This window comes from Galeopterus variegatus, unplaced genomic scaffold, assembly GCF_000696425.1.
Source record: "Galeopterus variegatus unplaced genomic scaffold, G_variegatus-3.0.2 Scaffold14, whole genome shotgun sequence".
NCBI classification, from domain to species: Eukaryota; Metazoa; Chordata; class Mammalia; order Dermoptera; family Cynocephalidae; genus Galeopterus; species Galeopterus variegatus.
Window position 1 is genome coordinate 723,036 of NW_007726125.1, and position 19,564 is coordinate 742,599.

The 19,564-nt window shown below is 41.7% G+C and overlaps 1 protein-coding gene and 1 pseudogene across 3 annotated transcripts in view; one reads left to right on the top strand and one right to left on the bottom strand.

Moving 5' to 3' along the window:
* PRC1 (protein regulator of cytokinesis 1) overlaps window positions 1–19,564 on the top strand; it is a 28,836-nt gene that overhangs the window by 4,049 nt on the left and 5,223 nt on the right. For all 3 annotated transcript variants that reach the window (XM_008564439.1, XM_008564490.1, XM_008564547.1), the window contains exons 2-11: window positions 7,254–7,386; window positions 7,715–7,837; window positions 9,343–9,576; window positions 9,656–9,826; window positions 10,320–10,469; window positions 10,918–11,065; window positions 12,097–12,233; window positions 14,067–14,162; window positions 15,486–15,632; window positions 15,851–15,961. In XM_008564439.1, the coding sequence (XP_008562661.1) occupies window positions 7,254–7,386; window positions 7,715–7,837; window positions 9,343–9,576; window positions 9,656–9,826; window positions 10,320–10,469; window positions 10,918–11,065; window positions 12,097–12,233; window positions 14,067–14,162; window positions 15,486–15,632; window positions 15,851–15,961 (1,450 nt within the window). The remainder of the gene's footprint in view (window positions 1–7,253; window positions 7,387–7,714; window positions 7,838–9,342; window positions 9,577–9,655; window positions 9,827–10,319; window positions 10,470–10,917; window positions 11,066–12,096; window positions 12,234–14,066; window positions 14,163–15,485; window positions 15,633–15,850; window positions 15,962–19,564) is intronic.
* On the bottom strand, window positions 18,141–18,660 carry LOC103582868 (annotated as a pseudogene).

Genomic DNA, 19,564 nt, shown 5'->3' on the forward strand with positions numbered 1-19,564 from the left:
TTTTTGTCTTTTGTCTTTTTTCCGTGTCCGGCAATGGATTGCAACCCTCAGTGTTGCCCCCGTACCGGACCGGGACCGGCAACGGGATCGCAAGCCTCGGCGTTGCTCCCACGCCTCGCTCAGCCAGTGAGCGGGAGCCGGTCTGCACGTGGGATCCGAACCCTCGGACGGGAGCGCCGCCGCGCTTCCCAAGCGGCGCACTATCCAGTGCGCCACCGGGCCGGCCCCAGATTTGCTCTTTTTAGGGAATTACCTGAAACCATTTACCAAGGCAATGTATAATTGTACCATGATAATTATTGTTCACAGTGATTGCTCTGAGGCATCTTAAGATCCTACAACTTTTTTGAAATGTCAAGTTATTCATTCCAAAATACTCCTTGAGTGTTTGTTGTATACAAGGTACCATTCTAAGTGTTGGGGATACAGCAGTGAGCAAAACTGACATCCCTGCCCTCATCAAGTTTATTATATTCTAATAGCAAGAGACAGGTAATAAATAAGTAAAAAAAATTTTGGGCCGGCCTGGTGGCGCACTGCTATAGTGCGCCGCTTGGGAGCGCGGCGGCGCTCCCGCGGAGGGTTTGGATCCCACATACAGACCGGCCACTCACTGGCTGAGTGAGGTGCGGGTGCAACGCCGAGGGTTGCGATCCCGTTGCCGGTCCTGGTCCGGTACGGGCGCGACACTGAGGGTTGTGATCCGTTGCCGGTCACGAAAAAAGACAAAAAAAAAAGGAAAAAAAATTTTAAGCAGCTAGCGGATGCAAGGATCTGAACCCTTGACCTTGGTGTTATAACACTGAGCTCTAACCAACTGAGCTAACTGGCCAGCCCAAATAAGTAAATTTTAAACTCATACGAAATGGTGATGAGTGTCAATGGAGAGAAGCAGAGAAAGGGGATAAGGAGTACTGAAGGTGTAGGAAGGGGGAGTTGCAGTTTTAAAGACATTGGTCAGGAAAGGCCTCCCTGAGAAAGGTGATCTTTGAGCAAAGAATAAGGGGCCAAACCATGCAATGTTTGCTGTAAGAGAGACCTAGCTAGGTAGAGGGAACAGCAAGTACAAATACCCTTAGGTGAGACAGTACCTGGTATGCTGCAAAAAAGAGCAAGGAGGCTGCTGTGGCTGGAGTAGAATGAGCACAGGTCAGAAAGTAATGGATATGAGATGGAATGGGGCTCCCTTAGGCCTTTAGAGAGGGAGAGGCATTTCTTCTGAGTGAGATGGGAAGTCTTTGGAGGGTTTTGACAAATTTAAGGAGGCCAGTGCAGAATCAGGGAGGCCAGGCAAGAGGGAGCATTGCAGTACAGACGAGATCGGAACCAGGGTGGTAGTGGCATCAGCAGAGGTGGAGAGAAGTGAGATTCTGGTTGTCTTTTGAAGATAATGCTAGTGGCAGGAGTAGAGGAAAGAAGTGTCAAGGATGATATGAGAATGAAGTTCAGTACATTTGAATGTTGGGAAGAGTGGAAAATGTTAGTTTTTAAATCTTTGAAAATTTTACTCTCACGGGACCTGTCTCTAACTAGAATATGTGGTAATTCCAAACACCCACTTCCAACAGGCCAAATAAAATTTGTTATATATGATAAACTCCAAGGGATAGTTAACTTTTTCTTTTTCTTTCTTTTTTTTTTTTTTTTAACGATGACCGGTAAGGGGATCTTAACCCTTGACTTGGTGTTGTCAGCACCACGCTCTCCCAGTGAGCAAACCGGCCATCCCTATATGGGATCCGAACCCGTGGCCTTGGTGTTATGAGCACCGCACTCTCCCGAGTGAGCCACAGGCCGGCCCCGATAGTTAACTTTTTCTTTAACAAATTGTGTGAACATTACTTTTAGTTAGTGGCCCCTCTGCACAACTCTGCTATCTGCCTTAGTTTTAACAGGATTTGAGATCTACAAATGTATGTCCCAATCTCATGTCATTTTGTTTTGTAAAAGTAATTTATTTGACTAAATTAATGAGTAACCATTTCTAAGTTTTTAAATTGAATCACAAATCAAAAAAATTTCAGATTATATGCCAGATGTTTTTTTTTTTTTTTTTTTTTTTTTTCGTCTTTTGTCTTTTTTCCGTGTCCGGCAACGGATCGCAACCCTCAGTGTTGCCCCCGCACCGGACCAGGGACCGGCAACGGGATCGCAAGCCTCGGCGTTGCTCCCGCGCCTCGCTCAGCCAGTGAGTGGGAACCGGTCTGTATGTGGGATCCGAACCCTCGGGCGGGAGCGCCGCCGCGCTTCCCAAGCGGCGCACTATCCAGTGCGCCACCGGGCCGGCCCAATGCCAGATGTTTTTAATAACAGCTTTGAGATATAATCCACATACCATATAATTCACCTACTTTAAATGTACAATCAGGGCCGGCCCGGTGGCACACTGGATAGTGCGCCGCTTGGGAAGCGCGGCGGCGCTCCCGCCCGAGGGTTCGGATCCCACATACAGACCGGTTCCCGCTCACTGGCTGAGCGAGGCGTGGGAGCAACATCAAGGGTTGCAATCCCGTTGCCGGTTCCCGGTCCGGTACGGGGGCAACACTGAGGGTTGCGATCCGTTGCCAGACACGGAAAAAGACAAAAGACAAAAATAAAAATAAAAATAAATGTACAATCAGAGGGCTGGCCTTTGGCTCACTTGGGAGAGCGTGGTGCTGACAACACCAACTCAAAGGTTAAGATCCCCTTACCGGTCATCTTTAAAAAAAAAAAAAAAAGTACAATAGGTGATTTTTTTCGAATATTCAGAGTTGGGCAATCATCACTGCAGTGTTAGAACATTTCATCATCCCTCCAAAATCCCATTGGCAATCAAGTCTCCTTTTTGCCTCGTGGTCCGTGCTCCCTCCCTTCCCCTCTTCCCCAGGCAACTGCTAATCTATCTTTTTGTCTATTCTGGATATTTCATATAAATGGAATCATAACTGTGTGGTCTTTTAAGAACTGCTTCTTTGACTTAGCATAGTATTTTCAAGGTTTATTGCCATAATATTCCATAGTATGGCTATATACTCCATTTTATCTACCCATTCATTAGCTGATGGCCATTTGTGTGGTTTTCACTTTTTGGCTATTATAAATAATGCTGCTATAAACATTCCTGTACAAGTTTTTGTATGAACGTTTTTACCTCTCTTGGGTATTAGTGGAATTGCTGGGTTGTATTAACTATATTTAACTGTTCAAGGAACTGCCTGTTTTCCAAAATGGCTGCACAGATGGGGGCACTCCCACAAGCAGTGTATGGGGTTCTGATTTCTCTAGATTCTCACCAATACTTGTTATCATCTGTCTTTTTGATTATAGCCATCCTCATGGCTGTAAAGTACTATCTCATTATGGGGCCTACCCTGTGGCTCATTCAGGAGAGTGCAGTGCTGTTAGCGCCAAGGTCGTGGGTTCGGATCCTATATAGGGATGGCTGGTGCGCTCACTGGCTGAGCGTGGTGCAGACAACACTGAGCCAAGGGTTGTGATCCCCTTACCAGTCAAAAAAAAAAAAGTACTATCTCATTATGGTCTTGGTTTGCATTTCTTTGATGACTAATGTTGTTGAGCATCTTTTCATGTACTTATTGGCCATTTTGTGTCTTCTCTGAAGAAATGTCTGTTCAGATTCTTTGCCCATTGTAGAACTAGGGCTGGAGCTCACAGACCCCTGGAGCCCATTCACAAACCCTTCACATGCAGATCTATGAGCAATGTAACAGGAAAAGGTGCTTGGAGTCATGGGTAAAGAAATAATAAGCTTTATTCAGTACACACGTCTAAGAGCTAGGTAGTCCAAAGAAAAAACTGAGCAGCTGCCCACAAAGTAAACATGCTCTATTTTTAGACAGGAGCTCTGCCAACCAGCAGTTCAGAGCCCTGCTTCACACACCTAAGAACACAAAAGAATAGCAACAAGCTAAAAATACAGAGCCGTGCACGCGCACATAACTCCACTCCACACAACTTGTTTACAAAGAGTGTGCTGCACCACACCTAACCCGAACTGAGGACCTGAGGTGAGGGGGCCTGACTAAACTACTCTATTTTCCTCGCACCCATTATGCTGCTTTTTTATTGTTCAGAAAAACATCACTTTTCCTTCTGGATGTGTTACAGAGAGCTAGGCAGTCTTGCCTATAGCGCATAAACTCTGACGGTAGCCGAAAGTTAGGAGCATAGGTAACATTTGGCAGGAATTCGAGGCCTGCCAAATGAATGTAAAAAACGTATTTTACATTTACTGAACAACTGCTATGCATTAGGGTCTGGTAAAATGAAGATGGATAAGATGTGATGGTCTCTGCCCTTGAGTTTATGATCTACTGTGGGAGTCGGGGTGGTGACAGTGAGTGAGTGACAAGTCCACAGCTCTCCAATGGAGGTGGTGGCAAGTGGAAGGAACCAAAAGTGCAAAAGCAAGGCAGCATCAGAAAATGGTTGCTACACATGGTTCAGTAAAAGAATGCTCAGAAAGTTCAGTTGGCTGGAGTCTCGGAGTGACTGGTGAGAAAGATTAAGAGACAAACCTGGAGATTTTAGAAGGCCTTTCGTAAGAAGGTAGTTGAACTGTTTCCTCAGGGCAGAGGGAAGCCTTTGAGGGGGAAGTAGTTAAGCAGGGCCCAGATGGATTTTATTCTCATGAAAACCTAGCTGTCATGTGGAGATTGGCTAGGAGTGGGTAGGCCAGTCAGACTGTGAGACTGTGAGACTGGGGTACTCACTGAAGTAGTGTCCCTTAGAGCAGTGCCCCAGGCTGGTCTGTCCCAACACCAGGGTTTTGCATTTGGATTGAATATTGACCACAGATTAGATCTTAAATTGGTGGTTGTTGTTGTTTTAAATAAAATGCTCATATTAGGATTTTGACTTGTGCATTCTTTAGTCTTCAAAGTGAAGTGCAAAGGGAGGTATTTGCCTGGGGAAACTTTAGTTGGACTTTACTTAACTGGGATTATGTTAAATAAATTCCTTAACTATCTGTTTACATTTCTAAAACTACTGGAGAAAATTCTTTTAAACACTAGTTAATACCTGGGTATTGAAATTGGCCATCTGGTATGTAGGCAACTGGTACTTGTCCAAAAATTTCTTCAACAAGAACAGGCAACCTTTTTTTTTTTTTTTTTTTTTAAAGATGACTGGTAAGGGGATCTTAACCCTTGACTTGGTGTTGTCAGCACCACGCTCTCCCAAGTGAGCTAACCAGCCATCCCTATATGGGATCCGAACCTGTGGCCTTGGTGTTATCAGCACCACACTCTTCTGAGTGAGCCATGGGCTGGCCCAAGGAAAGGCAAACTTTAAACTGGGATTTCATCATGGCTAGAGAAATGTTTTAGATGTGAATGTATCAGAATCCATAGAGAAACTGATGTTGGAAATCTAGGCTGGTGACGCATAGAACCACTGAATGTTCTGAGACAGAAAGCTGGCCAAGAAGAGCCTCTAGCTCTTTCCCTTGTGGATAGCACGTGAAGAGCATTAAGTGACTTGTTCCAGGACTCTCGGCTGACTGGTAACAGATCTCACGCAGATTGTAAGTTTCTCTGGTGCCAGAGCAGTCTTTGTTATCCTGCTGTACCTAAGTAAAGGGAGAAAATCTGTTTTTTAAATGTTATGTAAAGCAGACTAATGATTGTAATTTAAAAGATAAAATACGGATGCCAGTTAAATTTGTATTTCAGATAAACAATAACTTTTTTTTGGTTAAATTTTTTGTAATTGAAAAATAACGTACATGCAGAAAGTGCACAAAATCAGTGCACCTGTGTACGCAGCACCCCAGAAGCCCTCCTTGTGTCTTCTCCCAGTCACACCTCCCCAGGGCAAAGGGTACCACTATCCCAACTTCTGAAAGCATAGGTTAGTTTTACCTCTGTTAGAGTTTTATATCAATGGAGTCACAGTGATACATGCTGGCTTGTCCGGCTTCTCTTGCTCAGCCTAATGTGTGCTTTTTTTTTTTTTTTTTTTTAAGTTTACCTCTCCTTCTCTTAAGATTTGAAGTATGATTTGCATACAGTAAAACTGACTCATTTTACGTGTACAGTTATATGATCACTATCAAGGCCTAGAACCATTCCATAACCTTCTATAACCCCCAAAAGTTTTTGTGCCCTTTTGCAGTTGATCCTCTTCCCTGACTCCAGGCAACTAATTTGCTTTCTTTCACTATAGTTTTATCTTTTCTAATTCTAGAAAAGACATAAAATGGAACCATACACTATGTAGTGTTTTGTGTTTGACTTCTTTCACTTAACATAGCTCAACATAATGTTTTAGGTTTAACAATGTTGTGTGCTATTTGTTCATTTTTGCTGCTGTATTATTCAATTGCGGGAATGTACTATTTATCCATTCTCTTGATGGACATCTAGGCTGTTTCTACTTCCATGAGTAGTCTCCTGTGACTATTCTTACATGTGTCCTTTGTGAACATATATGCATTTCTGCTAGATACATAGGTAGAAGTGGAACTGCTGGGTTCAACTTTGGTAGATACTGCCAACAGTTTTTAAAGTGGTTGTACCAATTTACACACCATACTGGCAGTGTATAAAAGTTCTGGCTTTGCTACATCCTCACCAACAGATGTTGTCTTTTTAATTTTAGCCATTCTTTGGGTTACTAGTTATAACTTAAGAATACAACAAAAAGTAGTAAGTTGCCAGCTATTTCCTAGGAGCTTCTTATCAGTAAACTCCTGTGTTAGTTCATTTTTGTGTGTGTGTGTTAGTTTATTTTACTGACATTTCTGTCTGGTTTTGTTTTTTTTTATAAGATGAACGGTAAGGGGATGTCAACCCTTGACTTGGTGTTGTCAGCACCACGCTCTCACAAGTGAGCTAACAGGCCATCCCTATATAGGGATCCTAACCCGTGGCCTTGGTGTTATCAGCACCGCACTCTCCCAAGTGAGTCACAGGCTGGTCTTTGGTTTTTCTTTAATAAAAGCACTTATCATTCTGTATTATATTCCCATGGGTAGAATCATTGATGAAAGTCCAGATTCTGAGTATTATTCAGAAGATTGAATTTCCACACTGTAATGTGATATTAAATTTTGCTTTGTTAGTGATGTGGCATTTGGGGGAAGAAGCGAAGGGGAGTGGTTAAAGGTGAATTAAGCTGAATGCTTGTTTTCCATTAGTTTTAGTCTGGAGGCCACCAAGAAACTAATCTGTTTACTTCCTGAAAATATTGCTTTTAGTCTGAAGGCAGTAACTGATGTAACAGGCTTCTTTTTTGCTTGATTTCAGTGAGGTGCTGGCGGAGGAGTCCATAGTATGTCTCCAGAAAGCCCTAAATCATCTTCGAGAAATATGGGAATTAATTGGGATTCCAGAAGACCAGCGGTTACAAAGAACGGAGGTTGTAAAGAAGCATATCAAGGTGAATTTGAGTAGTACTGGTCTCTTTGCAGTGGGGTGGGTGTGTGTAAGGATGTTGGTGTTTCACCTGAGATAGCATACAGAAGTGACATCTGATCACCAGCACTAGGATATCACAGGCTCTTCCTGTTTTTTGGTTTTTGTAAAGGATCTGAACCCTTGATCTTGACATTACAAGGTGGCACTCTAACCAATTGAGCTAACCAGCCAGCCCTTCTGTTTGTTTGTTTTTAAGTTCTTTCTTGAAATTTAAAAATGATGAGGGTTTTGGTGATAATGTTGGGGTTTTTTCCCCCATGGCCCCAAACTTACTGTTTTCTCTCTTGTAGGAACTCCTGGATATGATGATTGCTGAAGAGGAAAGCCTGAAGGAGAGGCTCATCAAAAGCATATCCATCTGTCAAAAAGAGCTGAACACCCTGTGCAGCGAGTTACATGTTGAGCCATTTCAGGTCTACAACAGCCCATCGTAGGGTCCCAGGGATCCAGCTTGTGTCTAAGATTTAGGAAGGAACATTGACTTGGGACTGCAGAGGGAGGGCTTTCTTATAGGGATGGTGCTAGACATAAGAAGTAGGGGAAATGGTGCTCCCTAGTTAATTAGTTCTGGCAGAGTAATTTCCACATATGGAGAGTGTTGCCTATGGAGAGGTAAAGCAGGTAGTACGTGTTTCTTGCTGTAATTTTGTAGGGCATATTAATTTTTCTTATAAACTTTGGGGAAAAGGTAGGCATAGATGGTGCTGCACTGTTCTTTCTTGGAAAGAAAATGAAAAGAGGTACCTAGGAAGCAAAAGTAACTAGTGATGCAAGAGAATGTTACCAAAGAACCAACCTTTGTGGTTTTTTCGTACCTAAAAGCTGCATACAATTGAACCAGCTAAAATGGCTGCTTCAGAAGAAATGCCTCAAAAGTTGGAGTATCAGGAGCACATATTCAGTTCAGAATGTGCCATGATTATCTGTGTTTGTAGCTGAGACACTGCTGTATTGCGGTCTTGCTCATCCTTGCTATATCAGAGACTTGAATAGTTCATACCTGGCCGCCAAGAGCAGTCAGACAGACCATGTTAGTGGAGTTTCCTGGAATCAACATAAACAACATAGCATAATTGATCTTAGATATTAAGTTTCTCTTTCTTTAGTCCTTTTTAAAAAAAATTTCAGTGTGAAATTGTGTGAGAAGTTGGGTATATAGTGGTATGTCTCCCTTAAGTTCCACAACAGTTCCTATACCAGTGTTAAACGACATTATGTACATTTATTTATTTATTTTTGAAATTATGTACATTTGTAGGACATATAACTGCCACTTTTTTCCTCTGTTCATCGGTTAAGAGTGGGGCAGGATCTACTAAGTTGGTTTTTATTGGTAAGGTGATGTTCCTAGGATTATCAGGATATGCAATTAGATATGAGCTAGACATACCACCTTACAGCTAACCCAAAGCAAGCTTTCCAACCAATTGATACCTCTTGCAAAAGAGCCCTGGTAACTAGAATATTCAGATTCATGGAGACAGGAAGTAGAAAGGTGGTTGCCAGGGCCTGAGGAAAAGGAAATTTGGGGACTTATGTTAAATGAGTATAGAGTTTCAGTTTTGCAAGATGAAATGAATTTTGGAGATGGATGGTATGATGGCTGCACAGTAATATGACTGTACTTAATACCACTGAACTGTATACTTAATGGTTGAGATGGTAATTTTTATGTTATGTGTATTTTACCACAATTTTAAAAATTGGGGGCAAAGAAGAAAAAGTGCTCTGGTACCTCTTCACTTTTCTTGTTGGAGACCTTCTATAGGAGACCTTTGTGCCATATTCTGTTGGCCATGAGTTGACTTATTGTAAGTTTAACTAAAAGTCTGTCATGCTAGCCCTCTTCTATTGTCCTTCTGTTCCTGTGAAGGAATTCACTTGGAACCTTATAACAAAGGTGCATTGTCTTACACAGGAAGAAGGAGAGACAACTATCTTGCAACTAGAAAAAGATTTGCGCACTCAGGTGGAATTGATGAGAAAACAGAAGAAGGAGAGAAAACAGGAACTGAAGCTACTTCAAGAACAAGATCAAGAACTGTGTGAAATTCTTTGCATGCCCCATTATGACATTGACAGCGCCTCAGTTCCCAGCTTAGAAGAGCTGAACCAGTTCAGACAACACGTGGCAACTTTGAGGGAAACAAAGGTATACCGCCTGCATTCATACTTTCTAAAAGTCAGTTTGGGTTTCCTCTTAGGTATCTTGTATTTGCTTTGTTTTATAGGCATCTAGGCGTGAGGAGTTTGTCAACATAAAGAGACAAATCATACTGTGTATGGAAGAATTAGATCACACCCCAGACACAAGTTTTGAAAAAGATGTGGTGTGTGAAGATGAAGATGCTTTTTGTTTATCTTTGGAGAATATTGCAACACTACAAAAGTTGCTACGGCAGGTAATTTCTTCTCAAATTTTAGCCTGGCATCTCCATAATACACGGCAGTTTGAAAAAACTTGAGTTTTTTTCTTCAGTCTTAAATAAAGAGCTGATGTAAATTAAGAGAATGAGGTAGCATAGGGATAGTAATATATGATGCACAACTTTGATTTTTTTTATTATTAACAAACTTAATTTATATGTAGCTCTGAGAATATGAAATTAAGATTTTGGATGAAATAATACTAATCATTTTAATTAGCCTAGTGTTTAACTGAAAGAAATTTTTTTTAATTCAAAATTTGAATTGTAATTCTTGGTGTCTGAGATACTACCACAGTGATGGCTTTACAGCATTGGTTCGGAAGGCGTGATAACAGACCTTTTCAAAATCTCTTAAAAGTGCTTCCTCTTCATGTGGATCCAGACATTTCTTTGTGGGAGGCCAGAGGGCTAGCCTTCTCTGTGCTGCTGCTTTGCTATGAATAACCACTGGCTTTCCTTGCGATAGCTGGAAATGCAAAAATCACAAAATGAAGCAGTGTGTGAGGGGCTGCGTGCTCAAATTCGAGAGCTGTGGGACAGGTTGCAAATACCTGCAAAAGAGAGAGAAGCTGTGGCCACGGTTATGACTGGGTCAAAGGCCAAGGTCAAAAACGCGGTAAGAAACCCAGGGGGGTGCTGGGTAAGCAGTCTTCTACGAGCATTTCTGTGTCCAGTCTGATGTCCTTTCCAGCTTCTGCCTTGGGCCAGCCTATTTTTAAGACAAGTGTCAGAAAAGGATAGCAGTAGCCTGGCTATCTTCTTTTAAAAACAATAATTTTTTCTTCTTTCCTTTCTTTATTTGGGGCTGGCTGGGATGGGGATCTGAATCCTTGACCTTTGTGTTATAAAACCATGCTGTAACTGACTGAGCTAACCGGCCAGCCTGGTCATCTATCTTTTGTGTATGTTCTTTAGATTTCTTGCTCCTATAACATCATTGTTATAAAGAGCGTTGATTTACTTCTATAACTTTGAGTTGTAGTTTTATTAAAAAGAGAAACTTTTGCAAACCCAAGTGAATATAAAAGTATGACAACCATCTTTAATGGGTCTTTTTCTTTTAGCTGCAGTTAGAAGTGGATCGGTTGGAAGAACTGAAAATGCAAAATATGAAGAAAGTGATTGAAGCAATTCGAATCGAGCTGACTCAGTACTGGGACCAGTGTTTTTACAGCCAGGAGCAGAGACAAGCATTTGCTCCTTACTATTCTGGTTAGTACAGAAGCAATGATCTTCATGAGACCCGCTCACAGATTTTTTATGTGCATAGACATTCACCAGGAAGTATTACCTTTTCAAGACAGTCAGCCAAATTGCCATTCCTGTACAAATAAGCATTTGCAAATGCCATTGGGAAATATGGGTTCTCTTGCTTTCTGAAGCAATTTGTCACAGTATCCTCCAGCTCTGAAGCTCAAGTTTATCAGGTGCTTACTCTATGCCACGTGCAGTTTCAAACCCTGAATATCATTTCACTGAATCCTCATGTCAAGAGTGAAAATACTAGGACCAGCTCGTGGCTCACTTGGGAGAGTGTGGTGCTAACAACACCAAGGCCCCGGGTTCGGATCCCACATAGGGATGGCCGGTTCCCCTACTGGCTGAGCGTGGTGCTGACAACACCAAGTCAAGGGTTAAGATCCCCTTACCGGTCATCTTTAGAAAAAAAAAAAAAAAAAAGAGTGAAAACATTAAAGTAGCAGGAAAATGCCAGAGCCTATGTTTGTGCCCAGATTAGTCTGATTCCTAGAGCCCAGTGGAATTCTAGTTTGACTTGAACTGAATATAAACATGAAGTTTTCCTAACTAAGTTCAACAGACATTTTTGGACATTTTCTGTGACCCGACCCTCTATTGGCTAGGCATGGTAGAAAGGAAGAATATGAAATAAACCAAAGATAAGGTAAGAGATGGCACAGATTTTTGAGAATGTTAAATATAGTTCCCCTGGGCTGATCATGACAAACCTGGCTTTGTTTTTGTTGTTGTTGTTTTTTTGGTGGTTGGCACATATGGATCTGAACCCTTGACCTTGGTGTTAGAACACCGTGCTCCAACCAACTGAGCTAACCAGCCAGCCCAACAAACCTGGCTTCTATTAGCACAATATATATACTTATTCCTGTATCATCATTTTGTTATAAGGAAGCAAAGTCTATTTCCATTTTAGGGAAATGGGGGTTAGAAAATCGGGATACAAATACTACAGAAATTTTTTTTAACTCCTGGGTCATATTTTGCAGAGGACTATACAGAAGATCTGCTCCAGCTCCATGATGCCGAGATTGTGCAGTTAAGAAAATACTATGACGTTCACAAGGAACTCTTTGAAGGTGTCCAGAAGTGGGAAGATAGCTGGCGGCTTTTCTTAGAGTTTGAGGTACTGCTCTAGTTTTTGCCTGTTTTTGTTTTCTCTAGAGTAAAATGAAGTGTTAAGAAAGTATGCCCTGGGCTGCCTGGTTAGATCAGTTGGTTATGATCCCCATACCGGCCAGCTGCTTAAAAAAAAAATAATAATAATGCCCTTTATACAGAGTCTACTCTCCTTTGTTTTTTTTTTTTTTTTTTTCTTTTTTTTTTTTTTTTTTTTTCTTTTTTTTTTTTTTTTTTTTTCTTTTTTTTTTTTTTTTTTTTTCTTTTTTTTTTTTTTTTTTTTTCCTTTTTGTCTTTTTTTTTTTCGTGACCGGTAACGGGATCGCAACCCTCGGTCTCTATATGGGATCCAAACCCTCGGCAGGAGCACCGCTGCACTCCCAAGCGCCGCACTCTACCGAGTGTGCCACTGGGCTGGCCCCTCTCCTTTGTTTTTTTTAACCAGGCTTTTTATACTCTGTCTTTATCATTAATTCTCTCTGAATTACTGCTAACCCTCTATATTTGTTAAGCTAATGTGCAGGGGAATTTAAGAGAAAAAAACACAAATTAATAGCTTAAGAAAAGGTAGAAGTTTGTTGCATGAAGTAAGTCCAGAGGTGGGCAGTGCAGGCGAGGCAAGGCGGTTCTAAACAGTGAGCAGGGCCCCGGGATTCTACCCAGATCAGAGCTCCCCCACCACTAAGGGGTGGACCTCATCCTCATCGCCAAGATGGCTGCTAGAGCTCCCATCCTAATGGCCACATTTCAGGAAATACGGTGGAGGAAAGAACAAAGAAAGCATTGCCCCTCCACACCTTTAAGGGCTCTTCCCAGGCTCTCTTCACAGCACCTCTGCTTAGATGCCACGCCAGCCGCCCCAGACAGATCCTGGTTCTTTTACTAAGGAAGGAGAGAGGAATGGGTGTTGAGGCAGACAACTAACATTCTCTACCTTCCAACTTTTGCTATTTTCTTGGAAAATTGCCTGGGTGCTAGGGTGCATTTATTTACTCTGAATTCTTTTTCTTCTGATAGACTTGGCACAGACAGGTTCCTTCAGAGCCTATTAGAGCTCAGGGCTGGGATTAGGATGAGGCTAGTGAAGTACCTAGGGCATAAAATTTAAGGAGACCCTCATTCGTGTTGGCCCTGTTAGAGCTCGAAAGGGCTTTAAGAGAATCTTTAGTTCAATTCCTTCAAGTTTATAGGCAGGAATGGAGAGAACTGTGTGAGGTCTTACAGCTGTTAAAGAACAGGTGTCCTGGTCCTCAGTTATTCCTTATTTCTTGTTGAAGGCAAGAAAGAGGAAGAGTAAACATGAATAAAGAGCTAATGCAGCAACCTTTGTTGATGTGCCAGTGTTTAAGAAAAAATTAGAAATGAATTACTGTCCTTTCTAGTTATTGTTTATAGGCTGTCACAAATCAAGCAGTCTGGAAAGGAAATAGAGTTTCTTCACAGGTTTGGCCTCCAAATTGTGAAGGATGTGTTCTGAACTTTTCTGATTATCTATCCTTCTTTTTGAGTATATACACCTAATTTATAATTTAAAATTATGTACCCATTACTGTTCTGATATACTGTATACATTATAAAATAAAAACATAAATGAGAAGCTTTAACAAGTCACATTTTTAACTTGTCCATTTTGTGAGGGTTAATTTAGCAAAAATAATGGAATATCTATAATTCTCTTAACTGTGCATGTTTAAACTGTATTCTATCTCAATATGCCAAAAGTGGGAGCTGGCCAGCTAACTCAGTTGGTTAATTATATCAGTTTATGAGAGCAAGGAATCTTAGCAGAAGTTATTGGTCTGACTGGCCCAGATTTTACTCTAAAATGTATTTTTCACAGAGAAAAGCTTCGGATCCAAGTCGATTTACAAACCGGGGAGGGAATCTTCTAAAAGAAGAAAAGCAACGAGCCAAGCTCCAGAAGACACTCCCTAAGGTAATATTGCTGCTAACAGTTTATGGTGCTTGGTTACAAAATATCTCACTTTTTGAATGTCCTTTGCTTTGTATTATTTTGCCTCAAAATTGTCTTCTCTTCCAAAGCTTAGGCAGGAATAATAAGTATTTGTTGAGCTTTCAGTGTAAGCAACTGAATATCAACGTCTATTAGTGTGCTTGCACTACCATAATAAAGTACCATAGATTGTGTGGCTTAAACAACAGAAATTTATTTTCTCACAATTCTGGAAGCCAGGAGTCTGAGATCAAGGTGTTATTGTTAGGGCAGTTTCTTCTCAGGCCTCTTTCTTTGGCGTGTTGATTGCTGCCTTCCTCCCTGTGTCTTCACATAGTCTTCCCTCTGTGTGTGCCTATGTCCTGATCACAACCATTCATACTGGAAGAAGGCTCATGCTAATGACCTTATTTTAACTTAATTACCTCTAAAAGACCCCATCTCCAAATACAGTCCACATTCTGAGTTACTGGGGTTAGGACTTCAACATATGGATTTTGAGAGAACACAATTCAGCCCATAACATTACTTATTTTCTATTTTAATAATAGTAATAATAATAATTAGCACTTGTGTCAGAAAAGTTTTCATTTATTCATATAATCCTCACAATATCCCTATGAGGTTGGTATTATTTTATTTCCATTTTTACAGATGAGGAAACCGAGGTACTGAGAAGTTAAGTAATTTGCCCACCTTTTCAAAGCCAGTAAGAGGTAGATTCCATATTGAAACCCAGATAGTCCTGCTCTTAATGTACACTGCCTATTTAATGTTGCTGATCTTCCCTGGTGCTGCCTCCAGCTTTAGGCACCAAAACCTTAGTGGTCAGGGCTGGCCCGGTGGCGCACTGGATAGTGCGCCGCTTGGGAAGCGCAGCGGCGCTCCCGCCCGAGGGTTCGGATCCCACATACAGACCGGTTCCCGCTCACTGGCTGAGCGAGGCGCGGGAGCAACACCGAGGGTTGCGATCCCATTGCCGGTCCCCAGTCCGGTACGGGGGCAACACTGAGGGTTGCGATCCGTTGCCGGACACGGAAAAAGACAAAAGACAAAAAAAAAAAAAAAAACCTTAGTGGTCAGAACCAGAGTTCTTGCCTTTTTCCACCTGCATGTATATTGTGAATGAACCATCCCTAGGCTTTGACTTCTGGTCACTCTGACCCGTCCCACATGGGTCTAGCTACCTGAAGTTAGGCTAACGATGCTCTGCAGAGGGGAGGAGTCATTCTTTAGGAGAATCATCTCCTTTGGGCTTCACACCAAAGACTTGAAATAATTAACATGTCCTTGTTCTGGTCTCAGCTGGAAGAGGAGTTGAAGGCACGGATTGAAATGTGGGAAGAGGAACATTCAAAGGCATTTGTGGTGAATGGGCAGAAATTCATGGAGTATGTGACAGAACAATGGGAGATGCATCGATCGGAGAAAGAGAGAGCCAAGCAGGAAAGAGTGAGTGTGACTATAGATTGGTAAAAGAGGAAGATACTAGTCTGAACAGGCCAGACTCTGCCAGAGATCAGGGTTCGTTGAAGAACACGTAGCCTATGCAGCGCTTTTTAGCTCTGGCTGCAGAGTCTTGGCACTAGATTTCTGGCCCTGCTTCTGTTCCCTTCCCAGACATTTTCTCTTACTGGGATTTATCGCTGTTGCTTTTGACTTTTACATAGCAACTCAAGAACAAGAAGCAGACAGAGACAGAGATGCTCTATGGCAGTGCTCCCAGAACACCCAATAAGCGGCGAGGACTGGCACCCACCACGCCGGGCAAAGTACGCAAGGTAAACATTAGGCTTGTGAATCTCTTGCCCGCTGTTCTGCAGAGATGGAAAAGAGTTTTTTCTATCTTCTCCGGTTGAGTCTATTTGAGAGTGAATGGAAGACTGCAGTTTCATCCTGAGTAGCAACAGTCAAGGAGTGGCCAGCCTTGATGGGCGCCAGTAGTGGAGTCCCTTCATTAAACTCTGAGGGGCTGATAATTGCCAACATTCTGGTGATATAATACTTGTTAATCTCTAGAGCCGGAAGTCAGGGAATACTTTTTTCTTTTTGATAAATAAAGTAGAACATTATTTTCCTTCTCCTTTCCTAATTCACAGTTTATAACATATAAAATGTTTTAAAAGTCACCTTTAATTTAACTCCAAGAGAATCACTGAGAATTGGTGTTTTACCTGCTTTTTAAAAATGTCTCTTAAGGGCTGTCTGGTTAGCTCAGTTGGTTAGAATACAGCTTTATAGCACCAAGGTAAAGGGGTTGGATCACTGTACCAGCCAGCTGCCCCCACCCCCCCAAAAAAAAAGTCTCTTAAAATAATGTATTTTTACAAAATAGAGATCACATTATATAATTTTGATTACTACCCTTTTCTCTACTTGATATTGGTTTTTTTTTTTTTTATACCATCAAGCTGTCTTCAAATATATACTGTTCATTAACTAAATATTGTATTTCTTTAGATAATACTGTCACTTATTAAATAAATTCCTTATTATTTGATATTATTGATATTATTTCCCTATTATTTAATAGTTAATTTTTTATTATAAAAATATGGTAAACTTTAAAAAACATACATTATAACAAAGTTTGAGAACCTCTGTGCTATGTGCTGAGAATATAAAGATAAATGAGACAGTCAAGAGTGATATATTCAGGGCCGGCCCGGTGGCGCACTGGATAAGTGCGCCGCTTGGGAAGCACGGTGGCGCTCCCGCCCGAGGGTTCGGATCCCACATACAGACCGGTTCCCGCTCACTGGTTGAGCGAGGCGCGGGAGCAGCGCCGAGGGTTGCGGTCCCGTTGCCGGTCCCCGGTCCGGTGCGGGGGCGACACTGAGGGTTGCGATCCGTTGCCGGACACGGAAAAAGAAAAAAGAAAAAAAAAAAAAAAAAAAAAAGAGTGATATATTCAAATACTTCCATAGTCTTGATAGCACTAATCATTCGGTCTATGATACCAACACAATTATAACAATTTATGCTTCCACTGGTAGTGCCTAAGTGTTATGGAGGCTTAATACTTACCAACACGTGAATTTTCAGACTTTCCTATTTTTGCCCATCTGATGGGTATAAATTAATGTTTCGTGGTTTTAGTTTGCATTTCACCAAACTACTAATGAAATTGAGCCTTTTGTCATGTTTACTGGCCTTTTGGATTTTTTTCTTTTCTCAGAAAAGATTTTTCTGTTGGGGTATTTGTCTCTTTCTTACAAGTTTTATAGGAATCTTTATTTTCTGGATGTGATTCCTTTGTCACCTGTGTTAGAATAGCCTTTCCCAGTGTTTGTGTTTGTCTTGTGTGGCTTGTCATTTTCCTCTTTATGGTGTTTTGCTGATGAACAGAAAGTTCTTACTTTTAATACAGTAAACTTTTTTTTCAGTCCTTTTTCTTTATGGCTTATACTTGTGCCTTTTAAGAAATCCATCCATGCATAACCTTAGGTCACACAGATATTCGCCTGTGTTGCAGTAGTTCCTAGTTTGACTTCTCTGGTGAATAGTTGTTGCTTTTCCATTTAAGGCTTTTAATCCACCTAGAATTTTTTTTTTTCTTTTAATGGCTCTTTTCAATTTATTGCATGATGGAGTTATATTAGTCCAAGTTAAAAGCAGATCCTAGGGCCGGGCGGTGGCGCACTCGGTAGAGTGCGGTGCTTGGGAGCACGGCGGAGCTCCCGCTGAGGGTTCGGATCCCATATGGAGACCGGTCCGCTCACTGGTTGAGTGCGGTGCGGGCGTGACACTGAGGGTTGCGATCCCGTTGAGGGTTGCGATCCCGGGTTGCGATCCCGTTACGGGTCACGAAAAAAGACAAAAAGGAAAAAAAAAAAAAGCAGATCCTAAATGGTTATATTATACAAGCTGTGAGGTTTTAAACTTGTGACAAGTGACAGAAGGGAAATTCTGCTCATTGCAAGGAAAATCCTCACTTAAGCTTCAGTGAGTCACAAACACTTAAAACCCATGGACCTTCAGCTGATGGTCCTTGGCCTGTCCGGCCTCTAGGAGGAACCAGCATATGTTCTTGTGCTGGTTGTCATGTAGCTGAATTACTTCTCCATATGCTGGATGCTCAGTTACAGGACCATTGCAGGCAAATTTATTCTTTTTTTTTTTTTTTTGACCGGTAAGGGGATCACAACCCTTGGTTCGGTGTCGTCTGCACCACACTCAGTCAGTGAGTGCACTGGCCGTCCCTATATAGGATCTGAACCCACGGCCTCAGCGCTATCAGCACCATACTCTCCCAAGTGAGCCACGGGGCCAGCCCAAAATTTATTCTTAAATGCCTTCACTAGTTTCTTTTTATTGTAGTCATCAGTGATCCCTTGGACAGTAGTATGGGTCTAACTGCCATTCTCTGTTGAATTCTTATATGGATATAATCCTCAGTGTCAACAGGAAGCAGGTCATCATCCTTACTTGCATCATCAGCAAAGGAGTCAAAAGAATGGAGGTTCTGGATAATGGACATATAAGATATGATTACATTTCCACAGTGAAAATGGCCTGCAGAAGGCAGTGGGGGGGTTGGTGCAGAGCGTTGGGGAGCAATGGGGAGTGAGTGGGGGAGGCTGCTGAGTCCTCAGCAGAGGCTCAATGACTAGAGCCAAATTTGTTTATTTAAAAAAATATGTCCACGGGCCAGCCCCGTGGCTCACTCGGGAGAGTGCGGTGCTGATAACACTAAGGCCCCGGGTTCGGATCCCATATAGGGATGGCCGGTTAGCTCACTGGGTGAGCGTGGTGCTGACAACACCAAGTCAAGGGTTAAGATCCCCTTACTGGTCATCTTTATATATATATATAAAAAGAAATAAAACTACAGACAAATATCCCTAATAAAGACAGACATGAAAATTATCAACAAAATACTAGCAAACCAAATCCAACAACACATTAAAAAGACCATTCACCATAATCAAGTGGAATTTATCCCAGGAATGTAAGAATGTATGTTTCCTCATACACAAATCAGTAACTGTAAAACATCACATTAACAGAATGAAGGGGAAAAAAATATGATCACTACAATAGATGCAGAAAAAGAAACTGATAAAATTCAACACCCCTTTGTGATAGAAACACTCTACAAATTAGGTATAGAAGGACTGTACATCAACACAATAAAGGCCATGTAAGATAAACCCACAGCTAGTATCATATTGAATGGACACAACTTGAAGGCTTCTCCTCTAAGATCTGGAACAAGACAAGGATGCCCACTTTTCCCACAACTATTCACATGTACTGGAAGTTCTAGCCAGAGCAATAATGCAAGCGAAAGCAATAAAGTACATTCAAATTGGAAAAGAAGTCCTTGAACTATCCCTATTGGCAGATGACATGATCATATACACAGAAAATCCTAAACACTC